Source organism: Lethenteron reissneri, chromosome 29 (genome assembly GCF_015708825.2).
Source record: "Lethenteron reissneri isolate LAM-NWPU_2019-01 chromosome 29, ASM1570882v1, whole genome shotgun sequence".
Classification (NCBI taxonomy): domain Eukaryota; kingdom Metazoa; phylum Chordata; class Hyperoartia; order Petromyzontiformes; family Petromyzontidae; genus Lethenteron; species Lethenteron reissneri.
The window spans coordinates 3140842-3159118 of NC_083807.1; the positions used below are offsets into that span (position 1 = coordinate 3140842).

At 52.3% G+C, this 18277-nt stretch overlaps 1 protein-coding gene across 1 annotated transcript in view; it reads right to left on the minus strand.

Moving 5' to 3' along the window:
- LOC133349156 (potassium voltage-gated channel subfamily KQT member 5-like) overlaps positions 1–16622 on the minus strand; it is a 127989-nt gene extending 111367 nt beyond the window's left edge. Inside the window, exon 1 of the mRNA XM_061562397.1 lies at positions 15700–16622. Coding sequence (XP_061418381.1) covers positions 15700–16151 — 452 coding nt within the window. The 5' untranslated portion in view covers positions 16152–16622. The remainder of the gene's footprint in view (positions 1–15699) is intronic.
- Positions 16623–18277: the final 1655 nt, after the last annotated feature.

Consider the following 18277-nt stretch of genomic DNA (forward strand, 5'->3'; position numbering starts at 1 on the left):
ACCACCACCACAACACAACCACCACAACACCACCAACACCACCACCACTACACCACCACCACACCACCACCACAACACAACCACCACAACACCACCAACACCACCACCACAACACCACCACCACACCACCACCACACCACCACCACACCACCACCAACACCACCACAACACCACCACCACACCACAACACCACCACCACACCACCACCACAACACCACCACCACAACACGACCACCACAACACCACCACCACACCACACCACAACACCACCACCACAACACCACCACCACTCCACCACCACACCACAACACCACCACCACAACACCACCAACACCACCACCACCACAACACCACCACCACACCACCACCACCACACTACCATCACACCACCACCACAACACCACCACCACCACACCACCACCACAACACCACCACCACACCACCACCACCACAACACTACACCACCACCACAACACCACCACCACACCACCACCACAACACCACCACCACCACACCACCACCACCACACCACCACAACACCACCAACACCACCACCACAACACCACCACTCCACCATCACACCACCACAACATCACCACCACACCACAACACCACCACACCACCACCAACACCGCACCACCACCAACACCACACCACAAGACCACCACCACAACACCACCACCACAACACCACCACCACCACCATCACACCACCATCACACCACAACACCACCACCACACCACCACCACCACAACACTACACCACCACCACAACGCCACCACCACCACACCACCACCACACCACCACCACACCACCACCACGACACCACCACCACCACACCACCACTATCCCGCCCTTCGTGCGCTCTGCACTCCCTTCCCTCCGTCCGACATCGAACTCCTCAGCGGTCGCGCATTCCACGCCACAGCAGCCGATCAATTTACACTTTAATTGCGACTATTATCTGCGGCTCGCACTAAAGACTGGTGGGATAAGACGAGGTCACCTCTGCGCTGCGCAACACTTCCAACCTCACCCAACCCCCCTCCCTGTCCTAGCCGTGCTCTCTCCCTGCCCCTCTGGGTGAGAGCCGATATCTTGCCAAGGCAACAACAACAACAACGGAAGGATCCATCGCATGGCAGCAGCAGCAGCAGCAAGAAGACAAAGGCGATGACGCTGCTGGGAAACACGGCGTTACCTAAACTTAAATTTCGATTTAAAGCTTTCGTGACTGCAGGGATTCATCATCTTGGTTCTTTCGGTAAAGTCACGTAGAATGGAAATAATAAAATAATAAAAATAAAACAAAATTAAATAATTCTCACGACGTTTCGGCCACAACGCAAGTAGCCGTCCTCAGGTGGAAAACAGGTCTGTCGAGGAGACAGAATCATTCAGACTCTGTCTCCTCGACAGACCTGTTCATTCAGATTCTGTCTCCTCGACAGACCTGTTCTCCACCTGAGGACGGCTGCTTGCGTTGTGGCCGAAACGTCGTGAGAATTATTTTATTATGTTTTATTTTTATTACCTAAACTTGTTTAGTTTTTACCAGGTAAGGCCCACTGAGCTAAGTCGCCTCTTTTTCAGAAGCGACCTGGTCACAAATATTAGCTCGACCAAGTGGCTTTTCATCATCACGTGGAAATGTGTAGCAGCCAAACACTTAAAGGCGTGACGTTGATTCTAAATGTGGAGGGAACAATCAGAGGACCCGGAGAAAAAGGCACACGACCATGGAGAGAACAAACTCTAAACACACAGGTGTCAGGGTTCGAGATCCAACCCACGACCTTCTGCGTACCAGGCGAGGTAGTTAACATCCAGCACTATCAAACCTCGGGGTTGTTTTTTCTTGTATTGAATAAAACGAGAAGGGGGGGGGGGGGTGGAGCAGAGAAAACCTTCCTCACGTGACCGCATGGCTCAGAGGCCAGAATAAGCCGAGCTGCAGAAGTAATAGCTAAGGGCGCAGCCCTGCAACTGCTTGCTCACGCCACTGCTGATGGATAGACCCCCATTAGAGGGTGTTCTCCTTCACGCTAGCCAGAGAGAGCACCCACAATTAACGCCACGTACGGAAAATGCCAATCGACCCGAACTGTGGTGCGTCCAATTGATGCGGCCGGGTGGAGAGAGCTGGGACAGACACTGGAAATCAGCGCCGTTGTTTTAAACTTCCGCGTCGAGCGATGGCGATGGTCTCAGTCCAGACACAAACTCTCCGTGGAATCACATTTGACGTTGCACTTTGGGTATATTCCAGCTCTGCACTTTCAAAGCGTCGAGTGCGACGGGTGTACGGGTAAGTGTGACCCTTCTGATGCATTGCATAAGAATGCCACTCAAAGGATGTTTTTGGGAGGGGAGGGAGGGAGAGGGGAGGGGGGAGGGAGGGAGGGGAGGGAGGGGAGGGAGGGGAGGGAGGGGAGGGAGGGGAGGGGGAGGGAGGTCATCGTGAAAAATCTCTGATGGCCCTTCTCGGGCACACGAGGCGCACAGCGCGGCGAGACTTCGGAACGGAAGTGTGTGCGCGCGTATGTTGAACTTCTTTCGCACCGTACGTGACCAACCGTGTTCATCGGAGGTGCGGGGGGTTGGGGGAGGACAACAACACACTACGACATTTAAAAAAAACTGTTCTAAAGAAATGAGTTTTCAAGCTTGACGATTTAAACGTGCAGAGCGCCGGTGGTATCTCATAACAGGGCGCCGACAGTCCAACTGGGATGCGTTGAGGTGGGCGCTAAGGGGGGTTGGGTGGGGCAGTCGGGAGGAGCGGAAAAAAAATAAAAAAACCCCCGTGGGTGGAATTAACTTCCACACACAACACAAACAAATGACATCCGTTTGCCTTGTGCCTCATCATTGCACGCATCAATTGTGCCCTTGTAATTACTTTTCCGCTGCTCGAAGCTTGTCCAGAAATTGGCGGCGAAATTTTGTTAAATTCCGAATGAAACCGCAATGATCATGGGGTCCCCAGCCCGCATAGCTGGCGTGAGAAGGTGAGCGCCTAATGCACCACCACCAAGCCCGCACTGAAGCTTGTTATAACACAACTTTCAAAGCGCTAAGCTCGATCTCCAACATTCGTTTGTTTGTTTGTGTTTATTGTGCGTGCGTGCGTGTGCAGGGGCACACATCTTACCATCACGGGACCTCCCATGCCAGGATAAAAATATGAGAATAGGTTTTACCCTTTCTGGCAATAAAACAGCTGTGGTAAGATATTAAAACACCGAACTGAAACCCTTTGCAAGGAATCATGTCTGCATGCACCACATATATCTGTAGTGAACATGAAAACAAAAAATACGCTCTGGTAGGAAATGCACCAGTTTCAAAGACAATCCATATACGACCAGAGCATGCTTTTTTGTTTGCATGTTCACCTTGCAAAAGGTTTCTGTTTGGTGTTTTCACATCTTAACATTGCCGGAAAGGATAAACCCTATTTTTACATATTTTATCATCTCTGCAAAACTCCGCAACGGGGTGCGGTAGTGTAGGGGTCATCGCGCTGCGCTACGAACTTGTCGACCCAGGTTCGATTCCCGCTCACGGCCAACACCAGTTACGATTATCTGAACCGGTCCTGGGCCTCTCCTAGGTCGACTTAGCCTCAAATGAGTGTCTGGTGCGGTGTGTAAACACCGCCACTAGGGAGACAAAGGCGGGCAGGCGTGGTGTTGGCCACCCACCCCCTCGTGTGCTGTTCCGTCCTTCATAGGTGCTCGCTAACAGCACTTGCCCCAACAATCTGTCAAGGCTACACGGGGTACCTTTGTCTTTGCGTGCGCAGGGGCACATGTATCTTACAAACTCCGCACCGCAGCATTACTTGAGTTTCATTTATTTGGTATAGCCCTGTGAGCCATTTGGCTCTTGAATCGGGTACAACCGCAACAAACAAAAAATAAAAACATGAACCAGAAAAACATCTTAAAGTGACTATGTGCAAACCGAAAAATCCAGGTAAAAAAAAACTGCAAAGTCTTCCAGAAAAAAAACATTTTGCGAAATGTATTCGTAACGCGATGCACGCAGACGATTGTAGAGAGGAAACAAAACAACATTTGCGCTTCCCGCTGACACTGAAAGAGCCAAACTTCGTGAGCAGAGCTGCTCCGTTTGCCTGGACCGAAATAAAAAGTGTTTTTTGCTGCATGAAACACAAACACGCACGCAATCGTCGGTGTCTCTATCAGTGTCGTGCCATCATTAAAGCCGTGCCATCAAATTGTTTTCGCCCAAATCCAGCACGGGCCAGCAAGTGCAACTGATCCTCCAGTGACGAAACGAGAGAGAGAGAGTCGCTGCTCGCAACAGCGAGCTGGGGTGAGACGTGCGGTCACCATCAGCGCTGGCGCAAATTAAATCACGACCGAGGCTCGACCGCTGTGTGCACGTACCTTGAACTTTTTTCGCGCCGTACGTAGCCAACCGTGAGTTGCGTGAGCGAGTGGGTGAGTGTACGTGTGCATGTTGAACTTCTTTCGCACCGTACGTAGCCAACCGTGCTCATCGGAGATGCGGGGGGAAGGACAACGCTTCTTCTTCTTTAGTGCTGCCTAACGGCGTGTGCGACTTCACGATGATATTGGTCCCGGTCTAGCACGGCGTGTAGAGTTTGTGCTGTTGTTAATTGTAGCCATGTTTTGATGTTACTGAGCCATGTCGTTTTTGGCCGTCCTGGTCGTTTTTCCCCTTCGATTTTTCCTTCCAGGATTTGCTTTAAATGCTGGTATTTGTCGTCGTTTCGGGCAATGTGGCCTAGGTAGTAACACTTCCTGCTAATGATGGTCTTCAGCAGTTGCCTGTCAGTGCCCATATCTTGCACAACTTGTGTATTGGTGGTTTTGGCTGTCCAACACACTAAACACACTAAACACAAAAAGCAGTTTTAAAGAAATTCGTTTTCAATCGACGTTTAAAAATGCATAGCTCCAGTGGCTTCCTAACATCGTACACTCCACTCTCTCTCTCTCTCAACTCTCTCTCCTTCCCTTTGTGTCTCTCTCTGATTTGATGCTCTTTCCTGTTCTCGATCACAACTATGGTGGGGCATTCTTTGTTCTTCCTCGTGTTTTATTCTGAAGAGTCTGTACCGTATACGACGACCTCCTCCATCCTGGTTCCGTCTATCACTTTAGCGATCGTCGAAGACACAGCACACACACGTTTTATTTTTATAAGCTACGGTCACATCGTCGCCGTCATCATCATCATCATCATCGTCGTAACGTTAATCACGTGTCCCACTCCAGTGCGTCTCCAGACTTTTTATTTTGTTGTTTACCCATCTCAGCGCATGCCGATGATATCGGTGCAGCCGAGCCCGCAAGAGGTGCGAACGAATTTGCGAAACGTCTCCGTGGCAGAACCCCCCCCCCCCACTTCCCCCAGCATGTTTCCGTGTCTTCCGAGTCATTTTCATTTTTTTCGCTTTCTTCCAGCCGTGACGGATCGATGCTCCCCGACCGGCAAATTAACCCGCGATCCATCACGTGGTGCACCGCTCACTCGGAATCCGTTTTGCCTTATTAGCGCTCCAATTCGCAACAAACCCGTGGCTGAAACTTGATTAAAACAAAGTTAAAAGGGAGCGCTCATGCAGTAGTTATGTTTTATTATTAAACTACAAACGCGAACCGATCCTCGTGGTGAACAGTCGAACCCGAAAACGCGAATTATTATTTTTTAATCGAATTTTTTCTCCCAGTTGTGGACGTCTATTGCCATCCACCCACCCACCCATCCACCCCGTCACCCCCGGGGCAGAGGCCAATCCTTGCCAAGTGACCCAATTCGAGCCGATGACTAAAGCCTGCCAACGTGGGATCATTCCGATTCAAGTATAAGAATAGGCGTTGCCCTTTCTGGCAATAAAACAGCAGGCGTGAAGATGTTGAAACACCAAACAGAAACCTTTTTGCAAGGAATCGTGTCTGCATTAACCGGTGTTAGACCAGAGAACGCCAAAAGGCGAACAGCACAAAGGCAATGCAATATCAGGGCATTCATATTCCGATTCAAGTCCACAAATGTGGCATCATTCTGACTCTAGCAGGAGTGGGCAACCTGCAGCACTGGGGCCGCATGCGACTCTTTAGGGGACTGCTTCGTGACACCATTATTTATTATGTATTAAGGGCCCAACGTCGAGTATTCTCGTGCATTGCGGCTCTTGCAATATTTAGGTTCTTCCTGAATTCTAAAAATATGGCTCTTCTTTGTTGTTTTGGCTGCCCACCCCTGGACTAAAGCCTGCCAATGTGGCATCCTTTCCGATTCTAGCCAACACACGTGGCACCATTCCGATTCGAGCCAACAAACGTGGCATCTAGATTTGAAGTTTTCGTGACTGCAAGGATCCATACTCTTTGGTTCTTTCGGTAAAGTCACGTAGGTGAAAATAAAAAGAATAATAAAAATAAAAATGAAAATAACTAAATTAAATCACGACGTTTCGGGCACAACACAAGCGTCCGTCATCAGGTGGGGACAACCAACAGCTAAAACAGTTGCTGAGGTATGCCGAAGAGATGACTCTGACAAGGGAGTAGTGACCGAGCCACAAATGATAGCTAAACGAAGTGGTTTATCACCTGGAAGTTTATTGCAGCCACATTCTGCAAAGGCGTGATGTTGATTCTAAATGTGGAGGAAACAACAGGAGGACCCGGAGAAAAAATCCACACAACCACGGGGAGAGAGAAAGAGACATGCGAACTCCAAATACACAGAGAGTCAGGGTCCGGATCAAACCGACGACCTCGTGTATACCAGGCGAGGTAGTTCATATCTCGCTACCGTGGCTGCTGTTGTGAAGTTGTGTCCCTGACAAGTGATGCACGACCCACGTAAGATACAGCATGAGCGCGAGAATGAGAAAAGAAATTAGGGAACACAGCGCACGGACGATTACAAAATTCCGAACAAGCGATGGGAACACGAAAGAACGAGGACGTTTATGATTGGTAAATCACAAATATAATCAAAACATTCATTTTATACTGGAGGAATCCGATGAGCTATGAAGCTATTTTTTTCACAGATGTCCATTAGGTCGGGAAAGGTGGAACCTCATGTCATGCATGCTGGAGAAAATCCATGCAGATGTTTTAGCAAAAAAAAAAAGTCTGAGCTTAAAAAGTTGTTTTATTATTTGTGCTTGTGCAGCAATGCCAATGAAGCCAGCAGCAGCATCATCATCATCATCGCGTTATTTGTGCCTCGCATTGAGATGAGAGTCACAGAATCTCTCTCGCCTGTGGTTGATTCCAATGCATCGGGCACGCGCTGTGGAAGCTCGCTCGAGACTTGCAGTTTAAACAAAGTGACGTCGAAAAGGAACAATTCATACGCAGAGAATACGCCTCCATCCGATATGTGTGCGTTCCACGTGCAAAAAAATCACGTGTTTTTTTTACGCATTCCATCAACCAGCCGCACGGCCTTCTGGGCGTGGATTTTATTAAGCAGAATTGGTTCGACACGAGCAAAACGCTGCAACGGTTTCAACACCCAATGTCTCATCTCAGCAAAGTCGGGCTTGCTTGAATCGATGCTGGTGAACTTGCAAATGTTATGGGCAAGGACCCCGTGTAAGATATGGGTAATGCTTCGAAGCAAAACTTGTTGAACCAATGCTCCTGAAAATATTTACTCCCGGTACGATGAAGTATGGTCAAACAAAACCCTCATGACCGACATTGCCGTGGAGCGGTTTTCATCCAGAAGTGTATTGACAAAGGGCTGAAAATTAATAATCATTATTTGCAATAATAATAATAACAATGTGTTATTCTTGCAAAGTGTATGCAACGAGTCCCAATGACCCCCAACAGCCACTCGTGGCCGCGACATTCACCACAGCAGTTCATGGGATCTCAAGGTGGCCCGGTAGGTGGCAGCACAGCAAGCTGGTTGCTTACCTTTCTATACGGAATTTTTAAATCCTTTATATTAAGTTCACTTGCTTGCTTGCGCGCCTATGACCGTGCCAATCTTTCGGTCGTTTTTTAGCCCACTTCCCGTGATCCAATCGAGCTGACATTTTGCACACAGACTCGTTGTGCGTGACAATGTAATTTCGTTAAAAAAACATTTGCAAAATTTTACACTTTTTAGGATTTTTTTTATATTTAATTACCAATTGCTTAATGGTGACAGGCAATCATCTGACCCATAGGTGGCAGCCATCTCAAGCCAGAGGACGAGAGGACTCTAGCCGCCACGCATATAAAGGATTTATAGTCAAAAACTTAGTTTTTACGGGTTAATTTTTTTATTGTTGTTGATGAGCATTTAACCTCTCACCCCTCCCCCCCCAAGACGAGCATCACATTGCCACCACCGTGTCCACGCCGTGACACACAAAAAAAGCAAAAAAAAAACACAAAAGGGAGTGGTGGCTCTATTGGATTACAGGTCAATAATCGGCGTGGCGATGTCACGCCGTGAGAAACGCTATCGGGGGAGAGAAAACAGAATGCAAACACATTTACCTCTCATAGAGCCCCACGCGCTGGCGTTTGTTTGGAAGGGGGGGGGGGTTCATTTGATAAAATTAGAAATCGTTACGCTGACAAATTGCTTTCTCCTCCCTTTCATTACTTATTCACAGCGGCGAGTGATGTTTTGTTTTGCTTCCGTAATGCACCGTGGATTGTAATTAACCCACTTGGCCGGTAATTTACACGTGTCTGTCTGTGTGTCTGTGTTTGTCTGTCTGTCGGTGTGTTGGCCACCCGACCCTTCATAGGTGCTGCTCGCTAACAGCACTTGCCCCTACAGTCTGTTACAGGCTGCACGGGGGCATCTTTTGTCTTTGCTTGCACGTGCGATCTTGTGCAAAATCCGCGCTCCCACGGACCTGGCCACCCGAGTTCGATTCCCGCTCACGGCAAACACCAGTGACGATTATCTGAACCGGTCCTGGGCCTCCCCTAGGTCGACTCAGCCTCAAATGAGTACCTGGTGCGGTGTGTAAACATCGCCACTAGGGAGACAAAGGCGGTCGGGCGTAGTGCTGGCCACCCACCCCCTCGTGTACCGTTCCGGCCTTCATAGGTGCTCGTTAACAGCACTTGCCCCTACAGTCTGTTAAGGCTATACGGGGGATCTTTGTCTGTCGGTCTGTCGGTGTGTGGGGGAGCGGTGGTGTATCGGTGAACGCGCTGCGCTCTTAACCTGGCGACCAGGGTTCGATTCCCGCTCACGGCCAACACCAGTGACGATTATCTCAACCAGTTCCTGGGCCTCCCCTAGGTCGACTCAGCCTCAAATAAGTACCTGATGGCGATGTATAAACCTCGCCACTCGGGAGACAAAGGCGGCCGGGCGTGGTGTTGGCCACCCACCCCCTCGTGTGCCACAGTGCCGGCCTTCATAGTTGCTGCTCGCTAACAGCACTTGCCCCTACAGTCTGTTACAGGCTGCACGGGGGGCATCTTTTGTCTTTGCTTGCACGTGCGATCTCGTGCAAAATCCGCGCTCCCAATGTCAGGTGAGAGACACTGACGCATGCGTGGATTGCTCGGGGACGGAATAAACAATAAAATGTGAGCGGCAAGGAAGCGAAAATCTCCAGGGAGCCCAACGATGCATCCGGCGAATTAAAGGGCAATCAATTTGCATTGTATTGCAATCGCATCGCGAGAGGGTTTCAGAGCTCAATGCGCATTGATTGAGCGCGTTATCCTGCGCGTTATCACCCTTGCAGTTGCGGGTGACGATAGCACGGCCCGTGCCAATACCCCCCCCTCCCCCCCACACACGTATATCTATCATTTATATTCGTTAATGGGTCGTGCGCACGCCGCGTGTGGCGGCTAAAGCGGGCCGCGCTAAAAAAACTAAGGGCAGTTCGCGGGTCGTGTCCATCCCGCGCACTGTAGATTCAAATACAAAGGCAAAAGATCCCCCTGGTCAAGTATAGTCTCTTTGTGGAGGGGGGGGCAAGGGCAAGTTCAGTTAGTGAGCACAGATGAAGACCGCCTTTGTCTCCCCAGTGCTGCCGTTTTCACAAAGTACTCGTATTAAGGCCGGGACCAATTCAGATATTCGCCGCTGCTATTGGTCGCCAGTGTGGGGGGACTCGAATTCGGGATTTTCTTTGCACAACGCGCTGCCCACCGACACCGCCACCGCTCCCAAGAGCCGCCAGCCGCCCAGAGTCGGGGAGGTCACGCTCCGATTTCAGCCTCGCATTCACTCACCCGGCCACGGCACATCACAGACACGGCTCTTCGCCTGCCGTCTCACGCACACGCGAGCACTCCGTAGCTGTGACATGAATTCCTCGTTCTGGAGAGTTTACGGGTGACACGCGTGTGGTGTGTGTGTGGTGTGTGTGGTGTGTGTGGTGTATGTGGTGTGTGTGGTGTGTGTGGTGTGTGTGTGGTGTGTGTGAGACACAAGTGGTAGCGTCGTGGTTAGCGCTACGCTGCGCTCCGAACCTGGCGAGCCGAGTTTGATTCCCGCTCACGGCCGACAACAGTGACGATTATCTGAGCCGGTCCTTGGGCCTCTCCTGGTGCGGTGTGTAAACACCGCCACTGGGGAGACAAAGGCGGTCGAGCGTGGTGCTGGCCACCCACCCCCTCGTGTACCGTTCCGGCCTTCATAGGTGCTCGCTAACAGCACTTGCCCCTACAGTCTGTTCAGGCTATACGGGGGATCTTTGTCTTTGTGTGTGACACAAGGCCATCTATCCTCATCAAACGAGCCCGTCCCTGAGTCTTGCTTTAGGTGCCAGAGTCAATAACCCCCCCCCCCCCCCAACGTCGATTTCAGAGAGTGATGCGTATGCGTATCGATTGTCGTGCATTTTGGTGTCACGGGTTTAAACATCTGTGCACTCCACACACGCACACGCACGCACATACGAACGAACACGCGAAAACACAACAAAGACAAATACCCCCCCCGCCCGTATAGCCTTAACGGACTGTTGGGGCAAGTGCTGTTAGCGTGCGCTGATGGAAGGCGGCACGGCGCAACGATGGGTTGGGATGGTGGGTGGCCAGCACCACGCCCGGCCGTCTTTGTCTCTGAGTGGCGATGTTTACACAGCGCCCCAGTTACTCATTTGAGGCTGAGCCGACCTAGGGAAGGCTCGTGGCCGGTTCAGATAACCGTCTATGGTATTGTCTGTGAGCGGCAATCGAACTGGGTTCATAGCGCAGCGCGCTAACCGCTACACTACCGCTCCCCACAAACACAGACACACGCATTTGCAAAGCCACACAGAAACACGTGTACACGCGCACACACTCAAGAAAACGATACACCATATAGCCCAGACAAAGACGATTATCACCACCCCCCCCCCCCCCATAGCCTTAACAAACTTGTGGGGCAAAGGGCTGTTAGCGAGCACCTTTGAAGAGCAACGCAGCACGCGAACGGGTGGGTGGTCAGCACCACGCCGACACACACGCACACAAGACAGAGTTCCCCCCCCCCTGCATAGCCTTAACGGACTGTTGGGGCAAGTGCTGTGAGCGAGCAGCACCCATACACACACTCACGCGCACACACATTGCCTTCCCTACAAACACACGCACACAAAAACATGTGCACACTAACACACACACTCACACGCGATCCAGACCACAGCACCACACTCGGTGGGAGGTCGCTCATTCTCCTCTGCTGCCCCCAAGTCCGGAACTCCCTTCCTCCCCCAAGCCATTCGACCTCCTGATCCTATTCATGTCCCAGGCTCAATAACTTCATTTTTTTCCCCCCACCGCCTGTGATTGGCCGCCTCTCTGCAATGAATATGCCCAGATTTTGTACAGCATCTTCAGATGTGGTCGATTGTATGTCGTATATCTACGCGCAGCCCTTTTGTCATTCCACTGCTGGATGAGGCTCTTCACCCCCACCCCCCACCCATCACCCATCACCCACCCCTGTGCGGGCCGTGAGCGTTGTTTGACCATACTTCACCACACTGGTCAGTGCGAGTTGGTAACGGCAAAAATCATAAAAGTTCTGTGGTCTACATGACACACCGATGGAGTTTGCTGTCCTGCCCTCTCTACCTTCCACCACAAAAAGCCAGTAAATCCATATGGCAACCTGTTTGTACATTGCGGTCACCAATCCATGCGCATATCTGCTTAGTTTACTCTCTGTTTACATCTGAATATATGTGGCACACGCGGCGTGATTGGTTCACAGGCTTAGGGCGCTCCATTAATCGGTGCTATATACGATCTGCTCTGAATTGTGGTTCAGAATTGTGGTCATTGAACGGGTCAGATGTGGCCATTAAGGAAAAAATATATACAGGACAGAACTGCCGAAGAGTGCGCACAGAAGCGCTGGGAGACACGCGTTTGGAATGACATTACAAGATGAAGATGAACACGTGGTTTTGAGGACATACGCAAGTTCGTGATAATCGTTCGAACTGTGAATAAAAAGTATGGGCTTGGGCGGGAGCCGTAACTCGAAGTGATGATGGTCAAACATTCTTTTCGAGAGGGGAGATGGAGCGATGGAATCAACTCGTGGAGGGATTCTAGGTGGGCCGTGAATTTAATTGCAGAATCGCGGCATTTGGCGACAGCTTAAGGGGAGGAGGACTTCGGGCAGCAGGGGATCGATCATGGCTGATGATGACGATTAAAGCATTTTACCCAAAACCCCCTCGCTCCCCCCGCCACCCACAAAGACAAAGACCCCCCGTATAGCCTTCGCAGGCTACTGGGGCAAGTGCTGTTAGTGAGCATACGAGGGGGGTGAGTAGCCAACGCCACGCCCGGCCGTCTTTGTCTCTCCAGTACGAATTGCTTACACACCACACCAGGTACTCATGTGAGGCTGAGTCGACCTCCGTGGAGGTCCAGGACCGGTTCAGATATTCGTCACCGATGTTGGTCGTGAGCGGGAATCGAACTGGGGTAGGTCGTGTTTAATTGTGCGGTGTGTTAACGTCCCCCCCCCCCCACCAAAAAAAACAAACAAAGGCAAAGATCTCCCGTATAGCCTTAAGAGCCTGTTGGGGCAAGTGCTGTTAGCGAGCACACGGCTCACTCGAGAGCAGGGAACCGCTCGAGCCCCACGCGTCGGAAATATTTAGTTTCATTCATCAATTTCGTTTTTTTTTACATTTCACCAGTTAAGGCCCACTGAGCTAAACAGCTGCTAATTTTTTTTATCTCCCAGAAGCGAGCTGGCAATCACAAATCCCAGCTGAACAAAGTGGCTTCTATCACGTGGAAATTTATAGCGGCCAAATAATCGACACGCACGCTGATTTTAAACGTGGAGGGGAAACCGCAGAAGAAACCACGCGACCACGGAGAGAGAGAGACACAGCAAACTCCAAATATACAGCAGAAGGCGTCCGGGTGGGGAATCGAACCCACGAACCTCCTGCATACCAGGCGAGGTAGTTAACATCTCGCCACCGCGGCGCTCAAGGAAGCCTGCAGCTCGCCAGCCAGACGCGACCCGCGACTTCATTTCACGCGATTGTGATCTATGCGAAGACACCACGGTCACACCGCGCTTAGAAACGACCCACCAACGATTTTCATCCGCGATTTCCAGCGTATTGGCCGTGCGGGACTCATAGGAAACTAACGGGGGGATTATTTTCCAACCCGGCAATGTACATCGCGGTTGTGTGTTTTTGTTTTTGTTGTTGTTGTTTTTGTGTTGCGCTCGATCGCCTCTAAAGGCGAGCCCCAATCATCTGCGTCGTTGTTACTGGATGAGGCTATAATGCGGCTCGTATCCATCCACGTGCGGTTTGACCGGCAAAGGATCGACCGTCCACGTTCAGCCCTCGGTATGACACAAAAAAAGCTCCCACCCCTCACAACCCTCCCACCCAGCTCTGGCTCTTAAACAGCACGAAGCATCGTCCCGTTCGTTAGCACTGGATGGGGTGGGAGGGGGGTGGTCAACGACACCAAGCCTGTCGCGACCCAAGCGGCAGCGCTTGCAGCTTCACGCGAGCTTGCCGCCCTGCTGCCCGGCGATGAGAGCGATTGGATGAGACTCGTCGGATGACGCACGGAGCCATCCGTGCGCCCTGTTATTACGAATAAAATGCATTGCAAAGTGCTGGTGCGTGTGAGCGGTGGGCGCGTACGCGCATGCGTTCATAGGCACTCGCTAACAGCACATGTCCCTACAGTATCTTCTTGGTTCTTTCGGTAAAGTGACTTTACCGAAAGAACCAAGAAGATGAATCCCTGCAGTCACGAAAGCTTTAAATCGAAATCCCTACAGTATGTTGAGGCTATACGGGGGATATTTATTTGTCTTTGTGTGCGCGCGCGTGTGTGGGCGCGCACACGCGCTACGAACCCGGCGATCCGAGTTCGAATCCCGCTCACGGCCAACACCGGTGATGATTATCTGAGCCGGTTCTGGGCCTCCCCGAGGTCGACTCAGCCTCAAATGAATACCTGGTTCGGTGCGTGAACACCGCCACTGGGGAGACTAAGGTGGCCGGGCGTGGTTCTGGCCACCCACCCCCTCTTGTGCCGTGCCTGAATTAATAAATGATCGCTATAACAGCACTTGTCCCAACCGTCTGGTAAAGGCTATTGCGTGTGAATGTAGGGTGGATCTGTAATATAGCGATGAGCTCCTCCACTTCGTTACGAACCCGGCGACCCGAGTTCGATTTCAGCACATAGCCTACCTCGGGGACGAATATCTGAATCGGTGCTGGGCCTACCGTAGGTCGACTTAGCCTTAAATGAGTACCTGTTGCGATGTGTAAACATCATCATTGGGGAGATAACGACGGCTGGGCGTGGTTCCTGCCACCCCATCCCATCATGTGCCGTGCCCCCGCCTTAATAGGTGCTCGCTAACAGCACTTGCCCCAACAATCGAGTACAGGTACACTATTCTATGCGCACGCCTGTATCAATAAGTATGCATGTGCACGTGGGTACGTTTATAATCGATGCGCGTGAACGCGTGCGCACGCGTGCACGTGCGAATTTGTGAACGCGCCTTGTGGACGCGCGTTGTGTGTACGTGAGACGCGTTCCGGCTTTTGCGCTCGAAAATCTGCACTTTGTCTACGATGGAGTTGCTCGTGTACGTCTGCACGCTTGTGTGCGCACACGTGTGCGTAACCGGCGAGCGTGTACGCACGTGTGCATCCGTACGCACGTATGCGCCACACGTGCGTTGTGACATCGACTCTCGGGCGAAGGCAATGCACGATCGGTGAATGCCTGAACAAGCAAACAGATTGAGTGAGCAGCAGACAAGGGAAGGGCAGCGGCGACATTCAATATGAGACACAGATGGAGGAGCATACACAGAGAAGATGAGACAGCGAGAGAGCCGGAGGAGAGAACAGGGAACAGAGAGAGAGAACAGGATACACAGACACAGAGAGAACAGGAGACACGGTGAGACAACGTACGAGAAAGAGGAGACATACAGCGACACGGACAGAACAACAGACAAGTTACAGAGTCACGGAGACAGAAAGAACAGGACATACAGCCCTCGAGAGCAAGAGACTGACAGAGAGAACAAGAGAGAGAGAGAGACAGAGAGAGAGAACGAGTGACAACCAGAAACAAAGCCACGCGCACCGACGGGGGGAGACAGACACAGAGACCGACACGAGACACCGACAGAGATCAACGGATCACACAGACGCACGCGCGCGCACACGCGGAGACGGCTACTCACACGAACGTGTGATAGGCAAACGCCCATCCGCGCGGTCGCTCCAACAGGTTGTAGAGGGAGTTCTGCAGACGGCGGTACCCGGCGTGCCTCCTGGACGCGCGCGCACCCGTCAGCGGCTTGCCGAGCAGAGTCACGCGTGCGTTCACCTCGGCAGAGCCGGGCAGGAGGCTGATGCCGTCTCGTAGGGTGCAAGCGGTGCCGCCGAGACCCCGGGGAGAAGGGCTCATGGGCGAGAGCCTTTCCCGAGAGCCGCCGCGTTCGGCGAGAGAAGCGGAGGCGGACAGCGCTCCGCCGCCGCCGCCGATGCCGCCGGCCGACGAGACGGCACTCGTTCGCCGGGAGTCGAGGAGCCCCTGCGGAACGCCCGTGCCGTTCATGGCCGCGTGCGCCGCGGTGAGTTGCAGGGTGGAGAGTCCCAGGAGCTCAACGGGGTCTTTGTCTCTGACCTTCATCGGAGCCGGCGGTGGCCGCGAGCCATCCGCGCGTCGCGTGGCGCGCCTCGGAGTCTTCTCGCTGGGCGCGCTCCGCTCATTCGGGGCGCGCCCGGCGCGAGGCCGAGACGTGAGAGTAACAGGTAACGTGCGTGTGTGTGTGTGTGTAATGCGTGTGTGTGTGTGCGTGTGTGTGCGTGCGTGCGTGTGTGCGTGTGTGTGTGTGCGTGTGTGTGTGTAATGCGTGTGATGTGTAGTTGGTGGAAATCACGCGTGGCTGGTATTATTAGAATTGAGTATTGCTACGACCGCTACTTAAAAGAAATCGATTAAAACGCGGACATTAAACGCAAATCAATCGGCGCAAAATAAAACGCAGGGTATAAAAAAAACAACAATGAATAAAATCGCGGCGCATTTCACTCCATCCTAGCAGCAGCAGCAGCAGCCTCCCATCGCTCTCGCTGCTTCCACGACGGGCGCAGGCTCATCCTGCTGCTGCTACTGCTGCAGCTGCAGCTGCTGCGTGGTGGAGCAGGCGGCAACGTGCACCACAGTTGGTGCCCTGTCCAGCTGCTCCGCTCCATTGGCTGTGGGGGTAAGGGGGGGTGTGTGTGGGGGTAAGGGGGGATGTGTGTGTGGTGGTAAGGGGGGGGGGGTGTGTGGGGGTGTCGCTCTCTCTCTCTCTCCGGAGCGCACCTCTCCTCTTCCTCCTCACCACCGCAAGCCACTCCGAGGAGCGAGCGATGTTGTCTCGCACTCGGCTCCAGACTCCACACACCACACTCCACACACCACAAACCACACTCCACACTTCACACACCATACTCCACACTCCACACACCATACTCCACACACACCACACTCCACACTCTACACACACCACACTCCACACATCACACTCCACACACACCACACTCCACACACCTCCACACTCCACACACCACACTCCACACTCTACACACACCACACTCCACACATCACACTCCACACACACCACACTCCACACACTCCACACTCCACACTCCACACATCACACTCCACACTCCACACACACCACACTCCCCACTCCACACTCCTCAACACTCCATACACCACACACCACACTCCACACACTCCACACTCCACACACGTACACACTCCACACTCCACACACCACACTCCACACTCTACACACACCACACTCCACACATCACACTCCACACTCCACACACACCACACTCCACACACCACACTCCACACACCACACTCCACACTCCTCAACACTCCATACACCACACACCACACTCCACACTCCACACACTCCACACTCCACACACCACACACACACCACACACACACGACACTCCACACTTACACACTCCACACTTACACACTCCACACACACACACACACCACCACCACACACCACACACCACACACCACACTCCACACTCCACACACCACACACACACACACACCACACACACCACACACACCACACACACCACACACACCACACACACCACACACACACCACACTCCACCCTCCACACACCACACACACACACCACGCCCCACACACACTCCACACCACATGCAGGTCATTTCCCTAAACCTGCTGCGTAGGTTCTTGCGGTTTGCGCTGGCGATGTGTATTCCCCCACCTCTCCCCCCCCCCCCCCCGGTCATATTGACGCGGTGTTCCTCTGCACGATGTCCGACGTTTCGCTGCACGTGATTTTAGTGCGTCTACAGGAACCATGAGAGAGCTTCCCAACACGTGGGAGCCATTTCATCAGCAACTGGCCGATGAAGATGTCACTCAGCACGTGGAGCGAAACGTCGGACATCATTCTCTTCTCCCTATAGTATCCGAGATGCGTCCGCTATTGTGTATATATATATTTTGTTTTCTTTACAGCGGATACGCGCGGCCAATTTGCGGATCATCCTCCGCCGATGTGAGGATCCGCAAAGTTCGTACCCCACATCGCCGCGAATGAAAAGAGTTCTGCTGTGATCACCGTGGGGAATGGACACGCGGTCGAATTTAAAACCAAGTCCTCAAGAAGTCCTCGAAACCCTCGAATCCCAGGGCCCATTGGGCTGGCCTCGATGAGCCAAGACTGCGTTTGGCACTTGCCCCAGGGAACATCTTCGTCTTT